This window comes from Thamnophis elegans, chromosome 10, assembly GCF_009769535.1.
Source record: "Thamnophis elegans isolate rThaEle1 chromosome 10, rThaEle1.pri, whole genome shotgun sequence".
Taxonomy (NCBI): domain Eukaryota; kingdom Metazoa; phylum Chordata; class Lepidosauria; order Squamata; family Colubridae; genus Thamnophis; species Thamnophis elegans.
Window position 1 is genome coordinate 71,684,146 of NC_045550.1, and position 21,583 is coordinate 71,705,728.

General features: G+C 47.5%; 1 protein-coding gene across 1 annotated transcript; it reads left to right on the top strand.

Annotated features, from left to right (window-relative positions):
* The first annotated feature begins 472 nt into the window (after positions 1-472).
* MELTF (melanotransferrin) lies at positions 473-20,570 on the top strand. The gene is made up of 16 exons (XM_032225285.1): positions 473-580; positions 2,202-2,359; positions 3,389-3,488; positions 4,159-4,341; positions 4,487-4,643; positions 4,803-4,870; positions 6,502-6,677; positions 7,514-7,694; positions 8,452-8,603; positions 9,955-10,051; positions 11,901-12,095; positions 16,606-16,762; positions 17,202-17,269; positions 17,345-17,532; positions 19,116-19,320; positions 19,774-20,570. Exons 1-16 carry the CDS (start codon positions 532-534, stop codon positions 19,842-19,844), a joined length of 2,205 nt encoding a protein of 734 aa, XP_032081176.1. The 5' UTR covers positions 473-531; the 3' UTR covers positions 19,845-20,570.
* The last annotated feature ends 1,013 nt before the right edge of the window (positions 20,571-21,583 follow it).

A 21,583-nucleotide genomic window follows, 5' to 3' on the forward strand; every position in this document is an offset into this window, starting at 1 on the left:
TTCATTGGTTTTTAATGTTAACTGCCCAAGTGAAGAGAACAAATGTGGGTGTTCAAATAATTTATTTCAGAAAAATAAATGCCTGGACCCGAAAGCAGCTGCTGCCGAATTGGGACTCAGGCTGGCTCTGGTGCTGCCCGGAGGACTCGGCCTGACCTCAGATGATGTCGTCCCCCCCCCCTTTTGGAGAACTGCTTTCTCCCTTGGTTTCCAGCCTCCTTGCAGGCTTCTGCCTTCTTCCCTAAGGGCTTGCTGCCTTGGTGGTCCTTCGTGAGAGCCGTGATTCCTTCCAGCCATGAGGTGGTTCTGCTGGGCAGGCCGGACTCCTCCTATTCTGGCTGGAGGACAAGGTTTATTTGAACCTTGGCAGGTATTAACATCTCCAGGCGCAGCAGCAGCTCCTCACTTCCCACCCCAAGGGCCCAGCCTGTGTCCTAAGTGGGAGGGACCAGGAGGAGGACCAGGGCTGTGGAAGGGCCAGAGTCCTCTCCCTTTGCTGGCTGGAGAGAGAGGAGACGCAGGGCTTCCGCCATGAGGCACCCAGCAGGCTTCTTCGCCCTTCTACTTTGCTTCCCCACAGGTAGGGGGATGTTTTCCTTAGTCATGGTGGATTCAGGAGGTGCTTCTGGTGCAGTTTCTAGAGAAACCCCTTCCGTCTAACTTTCATCATGTGCAGAAATGTTCCCCTTCTGGCTTGCAACAGCACTAGTGGCTCTTATATGTATGGGTGGGATTTTTGTCGGCTCTTGCATTATTATTAATTGCTAGTCATTATCATCATTTGAAGAAGAGGGGGGGGGGGACATGTTTGAGAAAGAATATTCCGGTAGGTACGGGACTTTTCTGGACCTACAGACTTCTTTCCTTTGCTTTCTGGACAATACAGAAATGCAGACCGAGACAAAGTTGGGGGCTTGTTTAATAAGAACCGCTTTGCTGCCTCTTGTCACCTTCCGGATTTGCAAGTCCTCGTGGGAAACCGTCTTCTCCCAACACCAGGGCTGCTCCGAACACGACCTGGGCTTGTTCCTCACAGCGTGCCTGAAACCACCTAAAGCTGGGAGGAGGAGGAAGAGACAGCAGCCTGTCCAAAGAGCAAAAGCTCTGATAAGGATTGCAATCTGTGTCTTTCCTTGGGCACAATGACCAGAATGACAGACCTGCAGAGAAGGTGCCTCTGGTGGAAAGAGGAGAGTTGGGTCTCCCCCACGCTGGCAGCCACAGCCGATGGGCACTGGAATCCGCCTTTTAGGCCACTCAGAGTAAAGGAGCCGGCAAGGGTTTGGCTGGTTTTATCTTCTTCTTCCTCTGGTCGCCAATCTTAGCCAGGGGGTTTCTTGTTTACTGAGATGGTTAGCCCTCCCTTCTGCCTCTGCTTAGACTGGTCTTCCAGTGATTATGGGAGCCAGAAAAGTTTTAATCCAGATAACTAAACCAAAAAAAAAAGCAAACCCTTGCCTGGCCTGAACTAATTATGAGGAGGCTCACGGCACTGTTTCTGCTGCCTTCCCAGACTGAGTTTCGGCCATTTGGAGAGAGTTTGGACCTGGGCAGCGCCCAAATCAAAATCAAATCAATAAATAGAAGAAGTTGGCTAATGGGAAAGACTAACGTGCAATCTAGAAGGATGGTTATGCTGCCTTTCAGTAGGTTTTTCCAGCATAGATCTATTACCTGTGGTAACTATTCAGTTATCTCTGGATAAGTTATTTTTCAATTTATTTACCCAATGTGTATGGCCGGCCATCTCAACCAGTGATTCAGAGCAGCAAACAAAATCACAGTTAGGGTTTTAAAAGCCATTATACATACTACAAAAGTTAAACTACACACTGGCTGAGCAGCATCCTCCCAGACCACTAGCATAACTCAGAAGAGGGTCCTTGTGTAACCCTGGGGCTCCAAGCGCAGGCCAGAATCTGGTCTTCAGGGCCGTAGGGAAGGCCAGCAGGGTCAGGCCATCCTGATCTCCAGAAGCAGAACTTCCTCGAGGCCCTGCCAACTGCCATTTTTTGGCCATCGAGACCCGGAGGATGCCCTTCCTAACTAGGTCGGATGGGTAGAAACAACAAGAAAGATGGTCCCCCACATTTGCAAACCCAGTTTATGAATGCACTTGATTCTGGGCTGCCTGCTATTTGAGCCAGGAATTCTTAACCACTCTTTGCACGTGTGCGTGTCGGTGCACGTGTTCTTTTCAGCTGCTGCCATGTTGAGCCTGCTGCGCTGGTGCGCAGTCTCTGACCAAGAGCTGGCCAAGTGTAGTGACATGAGCAAAGCCTTCTCCAGGGCACACCTCTTCCCTGAACTGGCCTGCGTCAATGGTGGCTCAGTAATCGGATGCACCTCTATGATTAGTGTAAGTATGAATTGTTTGCTTCCAGGTCTGCAAGGAGAAGGGAGGATAGTATGAACGGTGCATTGGACCTAGGGGGACATTTTGGTTGTGATCTCTTGCCCCCCAAAGGAAAGAAGCTTTCCAATAGTTGGTTTCACAATTGGTGGACATAGAGTAGGCTACAGCATAAAAAGTGCTGCTTCTCCTGGTGGACATTTATTTATTTCTTTGAATTGATTAGCCACACAGCTCCAATGGAGCCTGAGACCTTAGATGGCTCTTTGTCCATTTCCCAGGCTTTTGTTTTTTTTAATTTGGAATTAACTCACTGTAACTGTGCTTAGAGCTGCAACCTTATACTATACTAAGTTATATATACAAATTAATTAAGCTGAAATCAACCTCTCATCTGACCCAACTAAAAATAAATGAACAGCATTACATTTCAAACTATGTTAAGTGCTACCAAGCTTCCCTGTCTGCCTTTTTGTGATTGCAAAGGAAGAGAAGAGTCCCATCAACACTGATAGAGCAAGCCACTTGCTCTATAAACAGAGACCAAGCCATCCTCTCTTCTAGCACTGATGATGTTACCTAGTTAGGTAATGAAACGTCTGCAAGACAACAACTGAGCTAAGACAGCACCAAGGATCTCACAAAAACAGATTACTTGCATCTGTTGCAAACCAAAATAAGGAGGCCATAACTGACAGTTTGTGTTCCTCACGCCAGTTTCCAAAATGGCGCAGAGAAATTCTGCAGGAAGTGCATGATGAAGGACAAAGGATTAGTGGTGCCTTGGGCCAAGGAGTTGCACAGAGGAGCAGCTCCTGTGAGTAGGGGGAGAAATCCATTGCTTATGGAAGGGTCCTCCCGGGCTCTTCTCCGACCTCAAGTGAGCATCTGAGGGAGGGTCTTGGAAGTCTTCTAACCTTTACATGGAGCAGAGCAGAGCATTTGGCAAATGGCCTAGTCACGCCAGCCAGCCATGTCCTAAGAACACAGGCAGTTGCCTCTCTTCTAACCAGGAACTTCTCTTTTTGCACGCAGAGGAATTTGGCTGACATAGCCACTGTGGACGGGGGCATCCTTTACCAGGCTGGGAAGGAACACGGTCTGAAACCAGTCGTGGCCGAAGCCTATGGCCAAGGTAAATGGACGAGGTTGCAGCAGCTGCCCATTTCCAGGCAAGACTTAATAGCTGCCAATTAAATAGCTGTCATAAAGCTTCTCCTTTGGACCAAAGAAGGGGCCACAGGATCAGTGTTCTTCATCTCCTGGATTTAGCAGAATTGATGATCACCCTATTTTGCACCTGAGCAACCTGCGGTGAAAGAAAAGACACTTTTCCAGATCGGCCCAGCAGAGGAAGCAAGCGTTGCTGGCGCACTGCTTGGGCTGAGGCAAAATGCTCTGTCAGAACACAGTGTGCAAAGCATGGCTAACCCGTTTTTATTGTCTGTAAAGTACTTAACAAATGCCTTATTGGCCTCTTGTTCTCCTTTGAAGTTCTCTTCTGATTGAGCAATGAAATTTGATGCAGTTGTTTGGATTTTAGAGCAGTTGGCTCATTGTGGCATCAGTTGCTCCTCTACAAATTCCTTCCTTCCTATCCTCTTTCCCAATCCCCCTCCTCCTTAAAAAAAGATACTTCATTCTACTGTATCTGATAGAAGTGTATTATATACCAGACCAAGGAGGACCGAGTGGTTTGTCTCCCTGCTATGAGCAGAAAGATATCACTGCGTTTGGGGGTTTGCCGTCAGCCGGCACTCCTCCTGGTGAGCCCAGACTAAGTGGCTTCTTCTTTGCCTCTCTAGATGTTGGTACTTCCTACTACACAGTGGCTGTGGTAAAGGCCAGTTCCAACCTGACCATCAACCGGCTGAGAGGGGCCAAGACCTGTCATACAGGTATCAACAGAACAGCCGGCTGGAACATCCCAGTGGGCCTCCTCCTTGATAGTGGTCGAATGCCCATGATGGGTTGCCGGGTCGCCAAAGGTAAGGCCTGCTGGGTCCCCAAAATGGCTTTATGCCTTGTGGTCCTTTTCCCTGGGGCAGGCAGGGAGGCAGGAAGGAGGAGGAGATGTTACAGCTGGAGAGGCAGACCCCCCCCCCCGTACTCCTACTCCTCTTCCCCTTCCAGCTGTCAGTGACTATTTCAAGGCCAGCTGTGTCCCTGGAGCAACTGCCGTTGGGGATCCTGCATCCCTCTGCGAACTCTGCAAAGGAGACCCTGCTGGGCAGAGCAAGTGTGAGCTGAGCCCCAAAGAGGAATATTATGACTACCTGGGTGCCTTCAGGTAATGGGGTGGGGGAGCCACACTGAGATCCATTGCCCCGGGGGAGCGGGGGTGTCATACTGGCACAGAGTCCTGCCGCAGGCCAAGATGCCCCTCGGGGGTCCTCTGAGTGGGACCCGCAGAGGGTCTGTGGCCAACGCCTGCTGGTGCTCCCCACAGGTGCCTGGTGGATGGGCCAGGAGACGTTGCCTTTGTCAAGCACACCACGGTGACCGAAGCCATGGAGGGTGAGCTGTTCCACAAGGGCAGGAATCCCTTGGTCTGAGTCGGGCTGCCCTCTTGTCCTGCTCTTCTTCCCCCTCCCTCACTTTTGGTCCAGAAAAGACCAAATTGACCAAATTTCTTTGTTACCTGTTAGCATTTCGCCTTCTTCACTGAACTCTGACAACTCTGATTCTTTTTCTTTTGAGCATATTTCTATTACACCCCATTCCTCTTGTTGTTGTTTTAAGTGTCTCTCACCTCCTGCAGCTTAGTCCGAGTTTTTTGTGTTCCTGACATCATCAGCCTAGTATGGGCCGGGCTCTCCCTTGGCTGCTCTTCCTCCTTTCCCCTCTCCACATCCATCTTTGCTTTGCTTTCACGTCTCCTTGTACAGCTTCTTCTTCTACATTTTACTTTCCCTTTCACTCAAATTGTCTTCTAATTGTGCTTTTAGTGTCGCCTTCTTCAGCAAGTCCCACTCATCAGCTTCTCTTGCTGTGAAATTTTATGTAGCAGCACTCCAGGTTTATAAAACTCTATTATAAATCATAAAATGTCCAAGGTTTTCTTGTGGCCAAGTTTTCTTTTTAGGTTGCCCTAAATAAAAACTCCAGCATTCCACACTCCTGTCCTCAGTCAGGTCTTCCCTGCCAAGAGAAGGCTGGCCAATCCTCTGGGCCTTCTCCAGGGGAGAAAGTGGTCAGGAGTTTGCAATAGGCAAGAGGAACGTGGCCAGAGCAGGTCTCCCATCCTCCTCCTCAGTTCAGAAGGTCCAAAGTGTTGGGTTGGGTGGGAAGCGAGAGGAGTCCAGCCAGGGCAGGCCTAGGCCACACTCTTATTCTCCCAGTTGGTGGGGGAGGGGGGGCAAGGGCAATCGGCTTTCCCAGAAATTTATCCCTAACCACAATCCCAAATTTGCTTTTTTCAAGAGGCAACTGGACCTTCTTGTTTTTCTTTGAAGACGTTTCACTTCTCATCCAAGAAACTTCTTCAGCTCTGAAAGGATGCAAACGACCCGCTGTCTGTAAGGAGTACAAATCTTTCCACTCCCCACCATCCAGTCAGAGCAGAATAAGCTTCTTGTATGAAAAGCAAAACTTTTTCAAAAGAAAAAACAAGAAAGTCCAGTTGCCTCTTGAAAAAGCACCTTTTGGGACAACCGTGATCTGGATGACTGAGAATCTCCATGGACCTTCCCCTAATTGCAGGGTGGATTAGGTGGGCACAAGTATCAAAACAGATACAGTGTCCTCTAGATAATTCTGGGTAGGTGGTATAGCAAGTTACAGGATGTGAACACAAGAATTATGGCTTGTAAACCTGGGTTTAGCAAGTTATGTGTGAAACCAGATTGAATGTAAAGCTTCTGCTATTTTGTCAGGAATAAAATGCTTCCTAGAACTATAAATTAAAAAAAGGAAGAGCCATTTTTAAATGGTATATATTTACTTTTCTTACTCTTTCTACCTCATTTTAAAATAAACCTAATTTATGTTCAGCCCGCTTGGGATGACCCACCTCTGCCAGGATGCTTCAGCAGCCCCTCCGAAATGTCCAGCCTGTAGCTCAGCTCTGGGCTCCGGAGGTGGGGTGGGGTGGGGGAGGGGCAAGGCCAACCCTTCAGCCTTTGGTCCTGGGGATGCTCTCCTTTCAGGCCAAGCTCAGCCCTCCTGGACCTTGGAGGACTTCCAGCTGCTCTGCCGGGATGGGAGCCGAGCAGCAGTCAGCGAGTGGCGGACCTGTCACCTGTCACGGGTCCCGGCTCATGCCGTGATCACCAGGCAGGATGTGGAAGGCAGCCTCGTCTTTGAAGTGCTGGATCAAGGACAGGTGAGTCTTCCCAGGCTCTGTAGATGAATGTCTTGTCTTCTTTGTATGTATGAACATTGGTGCTCAAGTAGACAGGCAGAGATTTACGGGTATCCTGATTTATAGTTGTTTAATGGGTTGTTGTTCTTATGTATAATGTTAAGCCATGCAAATTCATTTTCAAACGCTTGGAAATAAATAATAAATAACACGTTATGAAACCTTATGCTGCTAGCGATTCAACAATGTGGTCGGGAGGGAGATTGGAGGCTACACATTGCCCATCCTTCTAAAGTTACGTAGCTCCCTCTGCGAGGGAGATGGGCAGTTTCTAAATGCGATAAACAAATACAAAATAAAGCACCTTCTATTTAGGCATTTCTGTGCTGGATTCTTATTCCACCTTTTTGCCAAGAGCTCAAGGTGGCTTCCATGGGGATTTCCCTCCAATGTATCCCCACACGGGTCAGTGTGTCTGTTACCTAGGGAGTTTCAGACCGAGTGTGGCTTCAACCCAGATTGCGATGGTCCCAGACCAGCATCACTGCAGCCCCCTGGCTTTTCCTCCCATTCTTTGGCTCACTCAGCTCCCAGAAGGAGAGGGGCGCATCGCCTCTGCTTTGGCTCTTCAGCTGAGCTCTGAGGAAGGGAAGTCCTGCCGCCCGGCTCTCGGAGGAGCCACAGATGGCGGCTGCTAGAGCTGGCCTGAACAGGGAAAGCTTTTGGGATTTGGCTGATGTTCGGTCAGGCCCTTTTCAACTTATCCAAGAGTGGCAGAGCTGAAGCACATCGCGGCTTTATCTTTGGGAATTCAGAGGTTTTCCCAAGGCAGATGGGCTTTTCTCTCTGTGTTACAGAAAAGGTTTAATGGTGGAAACTCCAGCTTCCAGATGTTTGACTCAACAGCCTATGGAGGGAAAAATCTTCTCTTTAAAGACTCTACTGCAAAGCTGGTTCCCATTATGGAACAGACCTACCAGGAATGGTTGGGAGATGAATACCTGCATGCCATGCGAGGCTTGGATTGCGATCCTAAAAGTATGTCTTGCAACTAAAAATGTCTTCTTGGTTCTGCTGTCCCGAGGAGAGGTGGAAGGGAAAGAGGCAACAAGGGTTGGCAGTGTGGGGCAACGAAAAATGCAACTACTGTACTTGAATAGAGAATAACAAAGTTGGAAGGAACCTTGGAGGTCTTCTAGTCCAACCCCTTGCTTAAGCAGGAGACCCTGTACTATTTCAGACGAATGGCTGTCCAGTCCCTTCTTGAAAACCGCCAGTGATGGAGAACCCACAACTTCTGGAGGGAAGCCATAAAGGCCCTGAAAGGGAAGTTTGTCTCTTATTTACTAAGAGAATATTTTAAGGTCTTTTCTAGGGAGTTTCCCATAATGGTCTCCAAGTTGTCTTTTCCGGCTGCCCTGAGTCTGTTTTGATGTTATCAGCATTCTTGGGGGTACAAGCAATGACCTGGCTTTCTTAGTTACTGTGGGGTCCTGGTCCCTGCCCTGTAGAGCCTTCAACTGTTTAATTGTTTTTAACATTTCTACTGTTCGTACAGCTGTTAGTGGGTTTTTTTGGTCCTGCTTATGAATTATTTGGAAGGTGTCCTAAGTCACAAATGTGAGAAGGGTAGTTATATAAACCGAGTAGGTAAATAAATAAATAAAATGTTAGACCAGACTTGTCTAGGGATAGAACTCCGGATTTGTCTCTGTTGGCTTGGAAAACTGATGCAACCAGTTGTTTCTGCACTGAAAGAAGCCCTCATCGTGGGGCTCTTCCTCTTCTGATGCAGGGCTGCCAGAGTTCCTGCGCTGGTGCATCTTGTCCACCGAGGAAATCTGGAAATGCAGCAAGATGGCTGCCGCTTTTAAGAGCCAGAATCTGAAGCCAGAAATCCAATGTGTTTCAGCCCAGAGTCCAGAGCAATGCATGGAACGCATTCAGGTGAGAGTTATTTATTTTATTTATTTACCAAATTTATTAGCCACCCATCTCACCACAGAGTACCTCTGGGGGGCTTAACAATATTAAAAATAAAAGTGTATAAATAGAATGCTGCAAAACTATAGCAATCCAAAATATGGTAGCTAAAAGATCGTGGGGGGGGGGGGGGAGGAAGTGGGATCTGATATTATTCTGTAAGCCACTTCAAACGTGAAGCCCCCATCCCCACTGCAGCCTCAAGCCAACTGGCAGAGCAGAAGGTCTTCAGGCTCTTGCAGAAGGTTGGGGGGGGGGCAGCCTCACTTTGGGGGGGGGATTCCGGAGAGCAGGTGCAACGGATACTCAGTGGATGGTGGTGCAAGGACACCTCCCCCCCCATGTGTGTGTGTGTGTGTCTGTCTGCCTGTGCTTTCTCTTGAGGGCAGGTGTGCTCCTGGACATGTATAAGCCTTGGAAATGTGCCTTCTCAGTGCAAGGATGGCGCACTCAGCCATCCAAAAAGAGATGTGAGCCACTTCCATGGGAGGAAATTCTGGGATTTGAAGGCATGTAGCGTTGGCCCTGAGACGGCCCCCACAAAAATTAGTTTTTAGTAGGGGGGACTTTCAGAAGAGAGCGTTGTCCTTGAGAAGGAGGGAAGCACAAGAAAGAAACGCAAAACAACCCCATCTTGATGTGGCTGGGGTTAAAATGGACAAGCAAGAAAGTCTGGCAGACTTTCAAGATGGTTATTCTACCCTGCATCGGTAAACAGCCTTGCTGAAAACATTATTATCCTGCCATGCCTGCTTCTTGGTCTGGCCTCCCTCCAAAGACCGGCATGGGAAGGATGGCTGTGCGGAGTGACGTTGCCATGAAAGGATCAACGGCCTTTCCAGGTTCGCTGCTGGGAGGACTCCTTGCCCTCTTCCACCCCTGAGAAAGCTTAATAATCTCTTCGGAGGGCAAGGCTGGCTGGGGAACTGGAGAAGCTTGGCTGGGTAGGCCCTTCGGGCTTCCCTGGGCTTCTTTTCCTTGGGGCCAGAGCGGCTGCCGGCCTCATCTCCTGCCTCCCTACTGAGAGGCTCAGTCTGGTAGTCCCTTGGCACCTGCAATGGCACGTGGGAGGGACCCTGGGAGGCAGGAGGAAGCCAAAGAACCCTCAGGACTTTCTTCTTTGTGTTTCTTGTCTAGACTGCCTGGCGGGGCTGACTGCCAAGAACTTTTTTCCTGGCCCTCACTGGCACTAAGGCAGGCCGGCCGGCCGGCCACAGTGGCTGGGTTGAATGGGCCGCCTGGGGGGAGAAGGGGCCTTCAGGAGGCAGCCGAGCCTTGGAGGGGAACATTCCGACCCCTTTTGACTCCCTTTCAGAAAAGAGACGTTGATGCTGTGGTTCTGGCTGGAAAGGATGTTTACGTAGCCGGGAAGACGTATGGCCTGGTGCCTGCTGCTGCAGAACACTACGCAGGTAAGGAGAACACACAGGAGCTTTGTGTCCCGGCCGTTGTGCAGCTGTTTGTAGACTCAGCACCCACAGGGAAGTGGAAATGTTGCAGAAAGTCTTGGAGAGAAGCGATTCTCTTAGGACCTTTCAGGCGTCCCACCGAGCCTCTTGCTGCCTCTTGCTTCGCTCCCCCCCCCCCCCCCGTCTTTCTGAAGAGACCCTACAGTGTTCTCTGGCTGAGGCCAGCCCCATTGATACTGCGTCCTCTCTCACTCTCCCCTTCGGGCTGCAGCTTGTGCTGCCCCTTTGATCTCACAAAGGAAAAATGGCAGAAAGAAGATGGCTTTTATGCTTCCTTCTAGAAGGTAATAGAGGGCACACTATTATGCCGGTTCTTTTGCATGCTCCTTCTCCTCTCTCCCTCTCTCTCTCTTTTTGTAATTAGCCTGCATTAACAAATCTCAGGGAGGGTGCAATTACCCAAAAATATTGGAATACAGGAAATGATTTAGGTTTAATATTGAAGAATCATTTTGAATTGAGGATAAGTTTCCTTTCCAGTAGATGTAAGCAGATGCAGAGTCTGATTTTCACTTGGTATCCAAAGAGAGAAGCCATCCGTAACTGGCTGTCCATTGCCGCTAGAAGAGATGCGCAAAGAGCCCGTGGCCTCCAGCATGGATGTTCTGAACCAGTTAGACGTTTCAGTACATTAGTCCTGTGAACATGCAACTGAGGTGTAATGAGAAGATGACGCAACTACCCCATTTCAAGGGTTATGGATAGTGACATATGGATGTTATCTGAGTAGATAAGGCTGGTTTAGGGGACTCTCCCACAACTTCACAAAGAAGGACCTAAGTTCCAGCTGTTTCATTTTCAGGGTCACCTGTGGTTACTGTACTGCTGTTTTAAAACCCATAAAACGCTTTCTAATTTATGTTCCCCGCAACAGCTCTTACTTGCTGCATATTCCAAGTTAGCCTTGAAACAGGGAAATACCAGTACATTGATCAGTGTGCCCAAGTTGCTCCGTTCTGAAATGTTGTGGGATGTGCCAGCTCATTGGCCTAACCTAAAACATGTCGGTCCACTAGAGCTACGAAAAATGAAAAACTCCAAAGGGATGTATCTGCTGCTGATGCAGGGGGAACCCGGTCCCTGACAGGACAAAAACTGAACCCAGTTCCATCAGGGCAGCACAGCCCTCGTCTTGATGGGAGGTCAGCTTAATAGCCTTCAAGTAGAATCGCAGAAGGACAGAGTTGGCAGGGACCTTGACCGGGTTCTAGTGCCCAGGGCAGGAATCCTCCCCAGGACAAATTCAACGGTGGCTTGAAAACCTCTCGTGTCAGGAGACAGGCTGTTCTACTGCTTAGTATCACTCTTCTCTCTTTTGTGTTGTAAGCCGCCCTGAGTCCCCTCAGGGAAAAGGGCGGCCTATAAATGCTAATAAAAAATGAGAAAAAAAAATGAGAATGAGTGTTTCCATCTCTCTCTCTCTCTGAAAGCTCCTTCTGGTTTCTCCTCAAGAGCTGCAGAGGATAAATCTTTTCCCTGAGATAGCTCTTCCAATGGCCTTAGGCTGAACATAGCCCAGTTTACTGTGTCTTCCAGACTCCACCAAATTTGACCAAGGTGACAAGGAGTGGTTCATCCCTCATCACATGTTCCCCATGCACAAGTGCTGGTGGTGGTGGTGGTGGTGGCGGCACTATATTCTTTTACTGAGCTTGGCGCCTTCTGATATGTCCAGAGGGAAAACACACCCAAAGAGTGGTGTTAGGGCACCCTCTGAAGCCTTGGAGTCTGAGCTGTAGAACTGGATGTCTCGAGGCTTGCTGTGCTCTCCCCTTCTCCTCCCTACGTGCAGATGGAGATACTGTGAGCACCTACTATGCGGTGGCAGTGGTGAAGCGAGCAACATCTGATGTCTTCACCATCCATGATCTACAGCAGAAAAAGTCCTGCCACACTGGCTACGGGCGGATGGCCGGCTGGAACATACCCATCGGCCTGCTGTTGCGAAAGGGGTTCATTCAGCCCCAGGAATGCAACCTTCTCAAAGGTAAAAGTGTGTGTGTGTGTGTGTGTGTGTGTGAGAGAGAGAGAGAGAGAGAGAAACAGAGACAGAGACAGAGAGAGACTGAAGACTGGAGCCCATCACTGACTGGGCTTAAGCAAAGGCTCACAAGAACCGAGACAAACCTGACAAAATGATGCCTTTCAGATTGGGAACAAGTGACAAAAGCACAGTCCAAACTTAGGCAACAAACTTTTTGAACTAACTGATGTCCAGGGATAACCTGGGTCTTGTTGCAATTACAAAGAGACGGTTTGGGGATTCTATTGGTAGGGATATAAATATGCCAGGTTACATACTATAAAGAAAAGGCAGGGTAGAAAGGGACGGTGAGGGTGGAGTTGCCGTTAATGCGAAGAAGGGTATAAAACAAACACTAATTCAGAAAACACACTATCTATTTAAAAGCATCTTGGAGGCAACTAGTCTCTGTGTGAGACACATTAGTAAAAGCAAAAGAAAGAGAAATCTTCTCTGGTTCATAGCAGATGTACCAGATGAAACTGATTCCCGCTTAATGGCATCTGAACTTTACCCCTTTATCCCCTCCCATCTGTGTCATAAATCACATCCACCAACAAGGTGCTGTGGCAGGCTATGAACATGTAGAAATATGAGACCTGACTCCGGCTAAAGGTATGCATGGCATTCTCCTCCCTTTTCTCTCTTTTCTATGTCAACTTAGTAATAGTCATGGAAACACTTTACAAGTTGACATCCGGCTCCCCTCACTTCCTGAAAGGGACCTGTGTGAAACAAAAACAAGCCTGCTGCTGCGTGGGAGAGGCACTGGTTGCAGTTTTGGGCTCCTTCTCCTTCTATTGGGTGGAGGAGTGGGGCTGTGCTCCAGTCTGGGTCTCCTCCCCTCAACAGGATCAGATGTCCCTCCCCTCTCTTTTGGACGGCATGGTGGCCCCTCATCATGAAGGGTGGTCTGATCAAAATCCTCCTTCTGTTGTGCTGTTGCACTTCCCAGGGATTCCATCTGGGGCTTTGGGAGCCTGGCTTGTGCTCAGTGCCACCTCCAGTCCACCCTTGCCAGCTCGCTTGGGAAGTAGGGTAAGGGAACTCAACTTCAGCTGCCTTAGGGGTTAATTTCCACCAATACTAATCCTTTCTTGCTTCTGCTGCTGGGAAAGGCATCGCAGCTTGGCTGTCTGGAGCTAGCCGCACACCTCCAGCTGCAATCCGACTCTCTCTTCAGCCATGGTTGCCTGATTTTCCCTCCAAGCACCCCAAATATTAGGGGAGTGCTTGGAGAGCTCGGGATCCAGGAAACCCGGAAATCTTGATAGATTTTAAAAGTCAGTTTCAGCTCTCTGTGAAGTTTCGAAAAGATGACCTAATTAATTTACGAGCCTCGAGACAAAGTTCAGAAGAAATCCATTCATTTATTAGGATCAACATTTTGGCATGTTCTGCAGAGCCGAAACTGATTTTCACTTAATGGCATCTGACCTTTACCCCTGTATCCCCTCCCATCTGTGTCATAAATCATATCCATCAACAAGGTGCTGCGGCAGGCTGTGAACTGGTAGAAATATGAGACCTGTCTCTGCCCAAAGGTATGCATGGCATTCTCCTCCCTTTTCTCTCTTTTCTATGTCAACTTGGCAATAGTCATGGAAACGCTTTAGAAGGTGACAGGACCTCTGGATCTTGTGGTTTATCATCATTAATTCTGGGTTGGGTTACACGACCCCAGACAGATCTGGTGTGCAACCTGGACTCACGGCTCCTGCTGAAAGAGGAGGTGGTAGTCGTGGCTGGGAGGCCCTTTGTAGAACTTCGCATTTTCCACCGGTTGTGCTCTTACCCGGATCCTGAGGCTTTGCATATGGTTGTTCATGCCTAGTCATCTCACGGGGACGCTCTGCCACAGCAGAAGAGGCTCTTCTCCTTGATCCTGCCTCTGCTTCAATACCTTAGCAGTTGGGATCCGTCACAGCCTCTTCCGCTGGCACAAGTGGGAAGAACCGGTCCCATTGGGAGGAGACAGCTTCTCAGATACCCTGGATCCATATGCCATGTAGGGCTTTAAAGGTAACAACCAACAATTTGAATTGGATCCGGAAGCAAACTGGCAACCGATGCAGCTCACACACCAACAGCCCTAGGAGCTCCCAGGACTGTGCAGGCCACACTGCATTCCGCATCCCCTGCATGTGGGAACTGCCCCTCTCTGGGCAGTCCCGGGAGGGTCTCAAAACCCGGCTTTATCAGTTGGCCTGGGGTCCTGAGGGGGCCGCTTACCGCTGGAGGTGGGTGATGGGGTAAGAAGACCTCATCCCCATCCCATCCCATCCTTGGCTCTTTTGTAGGTGTGGTTTTAGCGCAGCTTTTAATAATATTTCAATTTTTAAAAAATCTTTTAATTCTTTTCCAGTTGTTGTTATAATTTGTAAGCTGCCCTGAGTCACCTTGTAGGGGGAGATGGGTGGCACAGGAATTTAAATAAATAAATAAATAAATAAAATCAAGTCACTTTTTTCAGCGCCATTGTAACTTCCAACAGTCACTAAATAGTTGCAAGTCGAGAACTATCTGCACTGAAGTTAGTGGAATCACTCCTGGAAAAAAAAAGATTAAGGAACATTTAAAGAGTAAGGTGATACCGTACAGTATAGGTGGTACCTTGCTCAACAGTAGTAACGGTGAGGGGGATCTTGGAGTCCTAGTGGACAACCATTTAAATGGGAGCCAGCCGTGGGCAGCAGCTGCCAAAAAAGCCAACACAGTTCTAGGCTGCATCAACAGAGGGAGAGAATCAAGATCACGTGAAGGGTTAATACCACTTTATAAGCGCTTGGAAAGGCCACACTTGGAATACGACATTCAGTTTTGGTCACCACGATGTAGAAAAGATGTGGAGACTTTAGAAAGAGTGCAGAGAAGAGCAACCAAGAGGATTAGGGGACTGGAGGCTAAAACATATGAAGAACGGTTGCAGGAACTGGGTAGTTTAATGAGAAGGACTAGGGGAGACATGATAGCAGAGTTCCAATATCTCAGGGATTGCCACAAAGAAGAGGGAGTCAAACTATTCTCCAAGGCACCTGAGGGTAGAACAAGAAGCAATGGGTGGAAACTAATGAAGGAGAGAAGCAACTTAGAAGTGAGGAGAAATTTCCTGACAGTTAGAACAATTAATCAGTGGAACAGAAGTTGCCTCCAGAAGTTGTGAATGCTCCAACACTGGAAATCTTTAAGAAGATGTTTGATAGCCGTTTGTCTGAAATGGTATAGGGTTTCCTGCCTAGGCAAGGGGTTGGACTAGAAGACCTCCAAGGTCCCTTCCAACTCCGCTATTGTATTGTATTTAAAATCTCTCAGCTCGATGGGCCCAAAGCAAACTCAGAGCTTTACTGAGAGAGAGGAAAGGGGCAGATTAGGTCAAACCAACCTGCCTTATATTTTTTTTACTATGCCACAAATGTTGTGGATGAAGATGGTACTGTGGATGCCGAAGCGTTTGATCTGGTTCCATTTGATGAGCTGATAAGAAAGTCATACAAGCAAGACCTTAACCCACGGGGTTCAGTGGGTAGGAAGCCGGCTAAGGGACAGATGCCAGGGTTGTTGTGGTTGTTAATGGGCCACTGTCTGAACAGAGACCCGTCACAGATGGCTCAGCCCCAGGTCCTGTTCGGTTACATGTCCTTCCGAGGGTTATAACAGAAGGATTCCTGGGTCACCTTCATCTGCTGGTGTTTTGCTGAAGATACAAAGGTGTATACTAGAGTTGATGTTCCTGCAATATTCATAGCATATATAACATAATTTGGCATTTCTGGAAAATTGTTAAAAAATGTGGAAACTGCAATTCAATGTTTCTAAGTTCCTGCAGTTGGTGAAAAAGAATCTCCTGGCAGAATATGGTGCTGAGGATCTGTGTTAGACAGAACCACAGAAGAAGGGGTTGGCACAGCAGATGAGGGTGACCTGAGTGTGGCCAGGCATCTGTGAAGGCAACAAAACTTTGGCATGCATCACAAGAGGGGATCCCCAGCAGGGAGGAGGAGGAGGAGGCCCCAATCCCGTTACAGAGGGCTTCAATCAGACCTCCTTTGAACCCAGTGCCCAGTTATGGCGACGCCACTTGAAAGAAGATACAGACAAGTCAGAGACGGGCAACAAAAATGGCACAAGGTCCGAGGGACGAAACGCATCAGGAGAGTCGGGAGGAACTGAATATGTACAGCCTTAAGGACAGAAAGGAAAGAGTGGGGCACAATTGAAACGTTTGAATATATTAAGGTTCTAGAAGGCAATATTTTAAATACTGAACAAAAACCCAGAAGACAGCGGCATAACCACAAACTGGCAGGAGGGGAGTCCAAAAGATGTGTTAGAAAAGTTGACTTCAGAAAAAGAGTCGTGGGAGCTTGAGAAGCAACCTCCAGTGGAGATTGTGGGCCAATCGTCAACCGCTGAGCCAGGTTCCTCCTAGTGTCACCCTCACTGACTCTCCCTGGCTCTTCTCTTCTTCTTTCAGCGGTGAGCAGCTTCTTCTCCGCCAGCTGCGTTCCGACGGCCGAGAAGGAGGGCTACCCGGCCAACCTCTGCGAGCTCTGCGTTGGGGACAGCCAGGGGAATTTCAGGTGCAATGCCAGCAGCCAGGAGACGTATTATGGCTACACAGGAGCCTTCAGGTAACGAGAGACAGGTGGCTTCACTTCCAGTTTTAGGAAGGAGCAAGTTTCACTCCTTGCCCTCTGGACCAAGTCACAACTTTCTGTCTGATCAAGTGGTATTTCAGCATGGAAAGTACCAAAATGGAGAAGCGCTGAGTTTTATCTACATTTAGATGTCAAAAATACGGAGTACATGTTACCTATTTTTAATGCTTCTTGTACTGTGGCTACCTCCCCCTCCCTCCCAGCTATCACAAGGCACTGTGGTTGGGAGAGAGGAAAGAGCCAGCTTCTCCTCTTCCTTGGAATAAAGGGAAGCATTATTTTGCAGAAAGGAGAGAAGCAGGGTACCTGGGCTGCTCTTGGGGCCCCTGCTTGCTCTTGGCGGCGAGGGGCGGGAGGCCTAGCTTGCACCCCTGCGGCCAAGTGACTAACGGGATTAATGATCTCTTTGCAGATGCTTAGCAGAGGGTCATGGTGATGTGGCTTTTGTCAAGCATAGTTCAATCTTTGAAAACACCGATGGTAAGTGAGCTCTTTCGTCATACGGCTGTGTCGATTGTCATATCTGAAATGCTTCAGCCTCTTTCCTTCTTTCAGGGCACAATAGCGATGCCTGGGCCTCAAGGCTTCGGTCTGGTGATTTCCAGCTCTTATGCCCAAACGGTGCCCGTGCTGAAGTTGACCAGTTTGCTGGTTGTCATTGGGGCCAAGTGCCTCCTCGTGCTGTTATGGTCCACCCAGACACCAATGCCCTGGTTGTGTATGGACTTCTGGATAAGGCTCAGGTAGGCTTAACCTGAGAAGTGGGAGGAAGCCTGCTGCCTTGGTTACTCATCGCCATGATGGGGCCATTTGCTTTTCTCCTTTACTTTGACGGAGGGTTCCAGTCTGGTTGGGCAAGTCTACCGTCACTAAACCAGGCTGGGAATACCAGATGAGGGACTTCACCACTAGCTTGTAGTTATTATTGTTTTTCTGCTCTAGTTTATAGAAGACATACTGCAGGAGACAAAAGCTAACTAAATAGGTTGGATTTCTACAATATGCCAAGAAAACAAGGAAACAAACACTGGAACAACCTAGCTACGCTTACTCTGTGAATGCAGCCACCACAACCTTAGCAGACCCAGTTAAGCACGCTGAGTAAACCCAGAGAGTCAATTACATAATAGGCAATCTGAACGGTAGCTGTGGTGATGTCATTTGCAAATGATCAGGCAGAATAGTTCCTCTATTCTGAACCGTTCAATTCCCTCTAGAATGTTTGTCTAGAAGTCATCCCGAGATGCAGGAAATAGATAGAAAGCTGTAAAGAAGAGTAAAAAGCATTAAAGGGATTTGAATTAAGCCCTAGAAGAAGAGATCAATGGAAGTGGGTGGGTGTTTCAGAAGACTTAAGAGGGGAAATCAGAACTTATTCTTTGCTGTGCCGTATGGAACACCACCGATGTGTTGTGATTATGGGGCTGGAAGACCCCGTTCAAGGGCACTCTGGGACCACCAGAACCCTCTGGCAGCTCAACCTGCCTACCAAGATTGCTCTTGTAGGAATAAAGGAAAATCCCTGTGTAAGTTGTTGCCTTGAGGCCCTCGAGAAATGCTAAGCTAGATATGCACTTGCAATAATAGTGAAGGATATGGAAGAATGAACTTAAGCCACAGGCGACTTATTCTGATGGAAAATTAGAACAAAAACTTAAAAGTGAGCAAAAGAAGAACAATTCCCTTCCTCACCCATTATGTAAAAAATATGTTTCTTGAACCAAAGTCCATAACATGGGCCACATAGGTATACTCCTTGGACAAGGGCTGCAATAAAGGATTCTGCGCTTTTGATACACGCATTTATATGGGGAAGTGCAGGAACATGAAGGATGCAGTTCAACTGTTCCAGAAGGCCAGCCACATCCCTGAGAAGGCTTGGCTGCCAGCTCCAGGGACAGAGGGCAACCACAGTCTAAAAGGAACTAGTAGACAGACCTGCTGCCTCTCCTCCCTATACCTCCAGAGGCTGCTCTTTATCCAAGGTGTTGGGTGGCCATGTTGTTAATGGAGATTTCTTTCCCCGCATACCACAGCAGCAGCAGCAGCAGATACAGACTGCTGTATGGGCAGAGCATGCAATGTGGGTACTGCATTTTCTCAGCCCGGTTTAGGGTTTTGCATGCTTGGACGCTTGTGCTCTCCGAGGACAGGAGCTGCCTGGGATCTGCTGCGGGGCAAGGCCTGTACTCTAGGCGAGCCTGGCTACTCCCTTTACTCCGAAGGGCAGAGGGTCACCAGCAGCTCCTGGCAGAGCACGACCCCAGGCAGAGGCTTCCTAAGGGATCACAAGTGTCTGTTAGAAAAATGCTTGCTTAACTTTCAGGATTTCTTTGGCGATGACAACAACCAGAATGGATTTAAAATGTTCAGTTCATCAGACTTCCAAAAGCAGGATTTAATCTTCAAGGATTCCACAGTTAAAATTGTGCCAGTGGGCGAGAGAAGAACATTCAAGTCCTGGCTGGGGCGGCCGTTCCTGGACTCTTTAGAAGGGATCCTGGAATCCTCCTCCCAGTGCTCAAGAGCCGGTAAGCCCATCGTGCTCTTTCTGGTTAACAAGGAAATTCTTTTAGGAAGATCCTTAAGTGTCTGGGCTGGTAATGTAAAGGACGTCCATTCCATTTATGGAAAGCCAGTCTGGAGACAAAAAATGACCCATGCGCCTCCCTGATTTAGGGAATCTCTTGTTTCTTTCAGCCTTTAAGGACTGAATGTGTGAGGTGTATGTAAGGTATATAGGTAGTAAATAGCAATGCTTATTTTTCACACGCAGCCAGTACTCCATTCTATTGCAAGTATCTGCAGTTAACAGATGCAGCAGAAACAAAGCCATTTCACACATTCAACTGCTGTCAATGTGGAGACCCACTTAGCCAGATCAGAAAGCACCATCCTGGGGTGGACGTCAGGCTGACTCCCTAAGTTCAGTCTAGAAAGATTGCTAATAATGCTTTTATGTCTTTATTTTTATTATGCTCCAGCAACCAAGTCTCTGAATGTGATTCTCCTCCTGATGACAATTCTGACTCTTGCAACAATTTTCACTTCATGAGCCCCAGCTCAGGTGCAACAATACAAAATGCAACCACAAGACTTAAAAATTAGACAATCCTCATGGAATCAGTCAACAATTGTGGAATATTTAATTTTCCTCCCTGGCATTCTAAGGGTGAATTGGTAAGCCAGATTTTTAACCATGACATATTGAGCAAGTCATAGTGACCTTCTTTGCACAAAATGCTGAGACATAATGGATTTGGATATCACATAAAATCAACAGCACTGAAGCCAGATTGTGTGGTAATGGGTGTGAACCAGGGCCTTCTCTAAATTGCCTTTTCATTCCAACCATCTCACTTGGGAGTCTGAGGGCTGCTCCTTGATCGTGCTGATACGGAGTGCGGTAAGAAAGACAAAGATTCATCCTTGGTCGTACTTACATCTACTGGCTTGTATGTGTTTGAAAAGATTCTTTACAGTATGCAACTCTCTTTGCTCTGGAACACAACAATCAACATGTTAAGTGACAAGAGATTCTTGTTGTGGACTAGAAAGCATGGAGTGTACCAAGAGCAGATAGACGAGCATGAACGATCTTCCTGCCATTTCTGCTTTGGCAACACCCATGGCACCACCAAAGACAAAAGGGCTCCCCGCAGGACCCAGCCTCAACAGATAAAACAGGCTGCTTGCAAGACTGTCCTCCACCAAGACACAAGAACCTGTTTTGGATGTGGCCTGTTCAATAAAGTCTTACTTGGTCACGGGAGCTCTAAAAGGCCTCGGTGTATTTTATAGATAAGAGATAGGAATGAATATATATATATATATATATATATATATATATATATATATATATATATATATATATATATATACAGGGCGGGGCATAACCTTTTCCTAGGGGTCACAGCAAGATCGACAGCAGTTTACAACTTCCGCGACACCTCATTTTAAAGCCCATAAAAAACTGAATTGAATGAGCTATTAAATGTTAAATTTGCTTTAAGAATGGCTGGAAAATTCGATTCGGAAGAACAAAGGATCATTGACAGAATAAAATGCATTGCCTTTCGAGAGGCTCGCGATGCTGGAGCCAGATCTCAATTCGCCAGATCTCAATCCGGCAGAGAACATTGGGGCCATAATTAAGGATGAAGTGGAAGCTCTGATGATTCAGGAGCAAGGTCAAAATCGATATTCGGTTGAAACTTTGAGAATGAATTTGGAAACTGTGTTGAAAAATCTGGAAAATCGAACGGAACTGTTTGAAGATTTGTTGTGTTCTTATCCACCTCGTTTGAATGCTGTTCGAAGGGCTAATGGTGGTCATACTGACTATTAAATCGTGTCAATAAACTCAGTTTTTGATGGGCTTTCGAATGGTGTATGAATTATTTGTGTTGTTATTACAAGTGTTGCTGTGACCCCCTAGGAAAAGGTTATGCCCCGCCCTGTATGTATGTATGTATGTATGTATGTATGTATGTATGTATGTATGTATGTATGTATATATATATATATATATATATATATATATATATATATATATATATTCAATTTCCTATTGGTTGTAATTTATATATATATATAGTATTTGTGCTGCTAAATAAATAAAGGGAGACTAGTATAGATCTATTTCAAGCTATTTAGCTCTCATCAGCTAGCCATACCCTTACTGGGAATAGAACCTGTGCTGTATTACATCTTAGGCAGATGTGTTAACCACTAAGCCACAAGCTCCTTCTCTGTTATCAGCTGAGCCAGGGAGATAGGTATGTATTGTTACAA

Coding starts and splice junctions, on each gene's coding strand:
- MELTF (XM_032225285.1), top strand. CDS start 532: ATGAGGCACCCAGCAGGCTTCTTCGCCCTTCTACTTTGCTTCCCCACA. Junction 10,052..11,900: donor TGCTGCAGAACACTACGCAG/GTAAGGAGAACA, acceptor CCCTACGTGCAG/ATGGAGATACTGTGAGCACC. Junction 17,270..17,344: donor AATCTTTGAAAACACCGATG/GTAAGTGAGCTC, acceptor TCCTTCTTTCAG/GGCACAATAGCGATGCCTGG.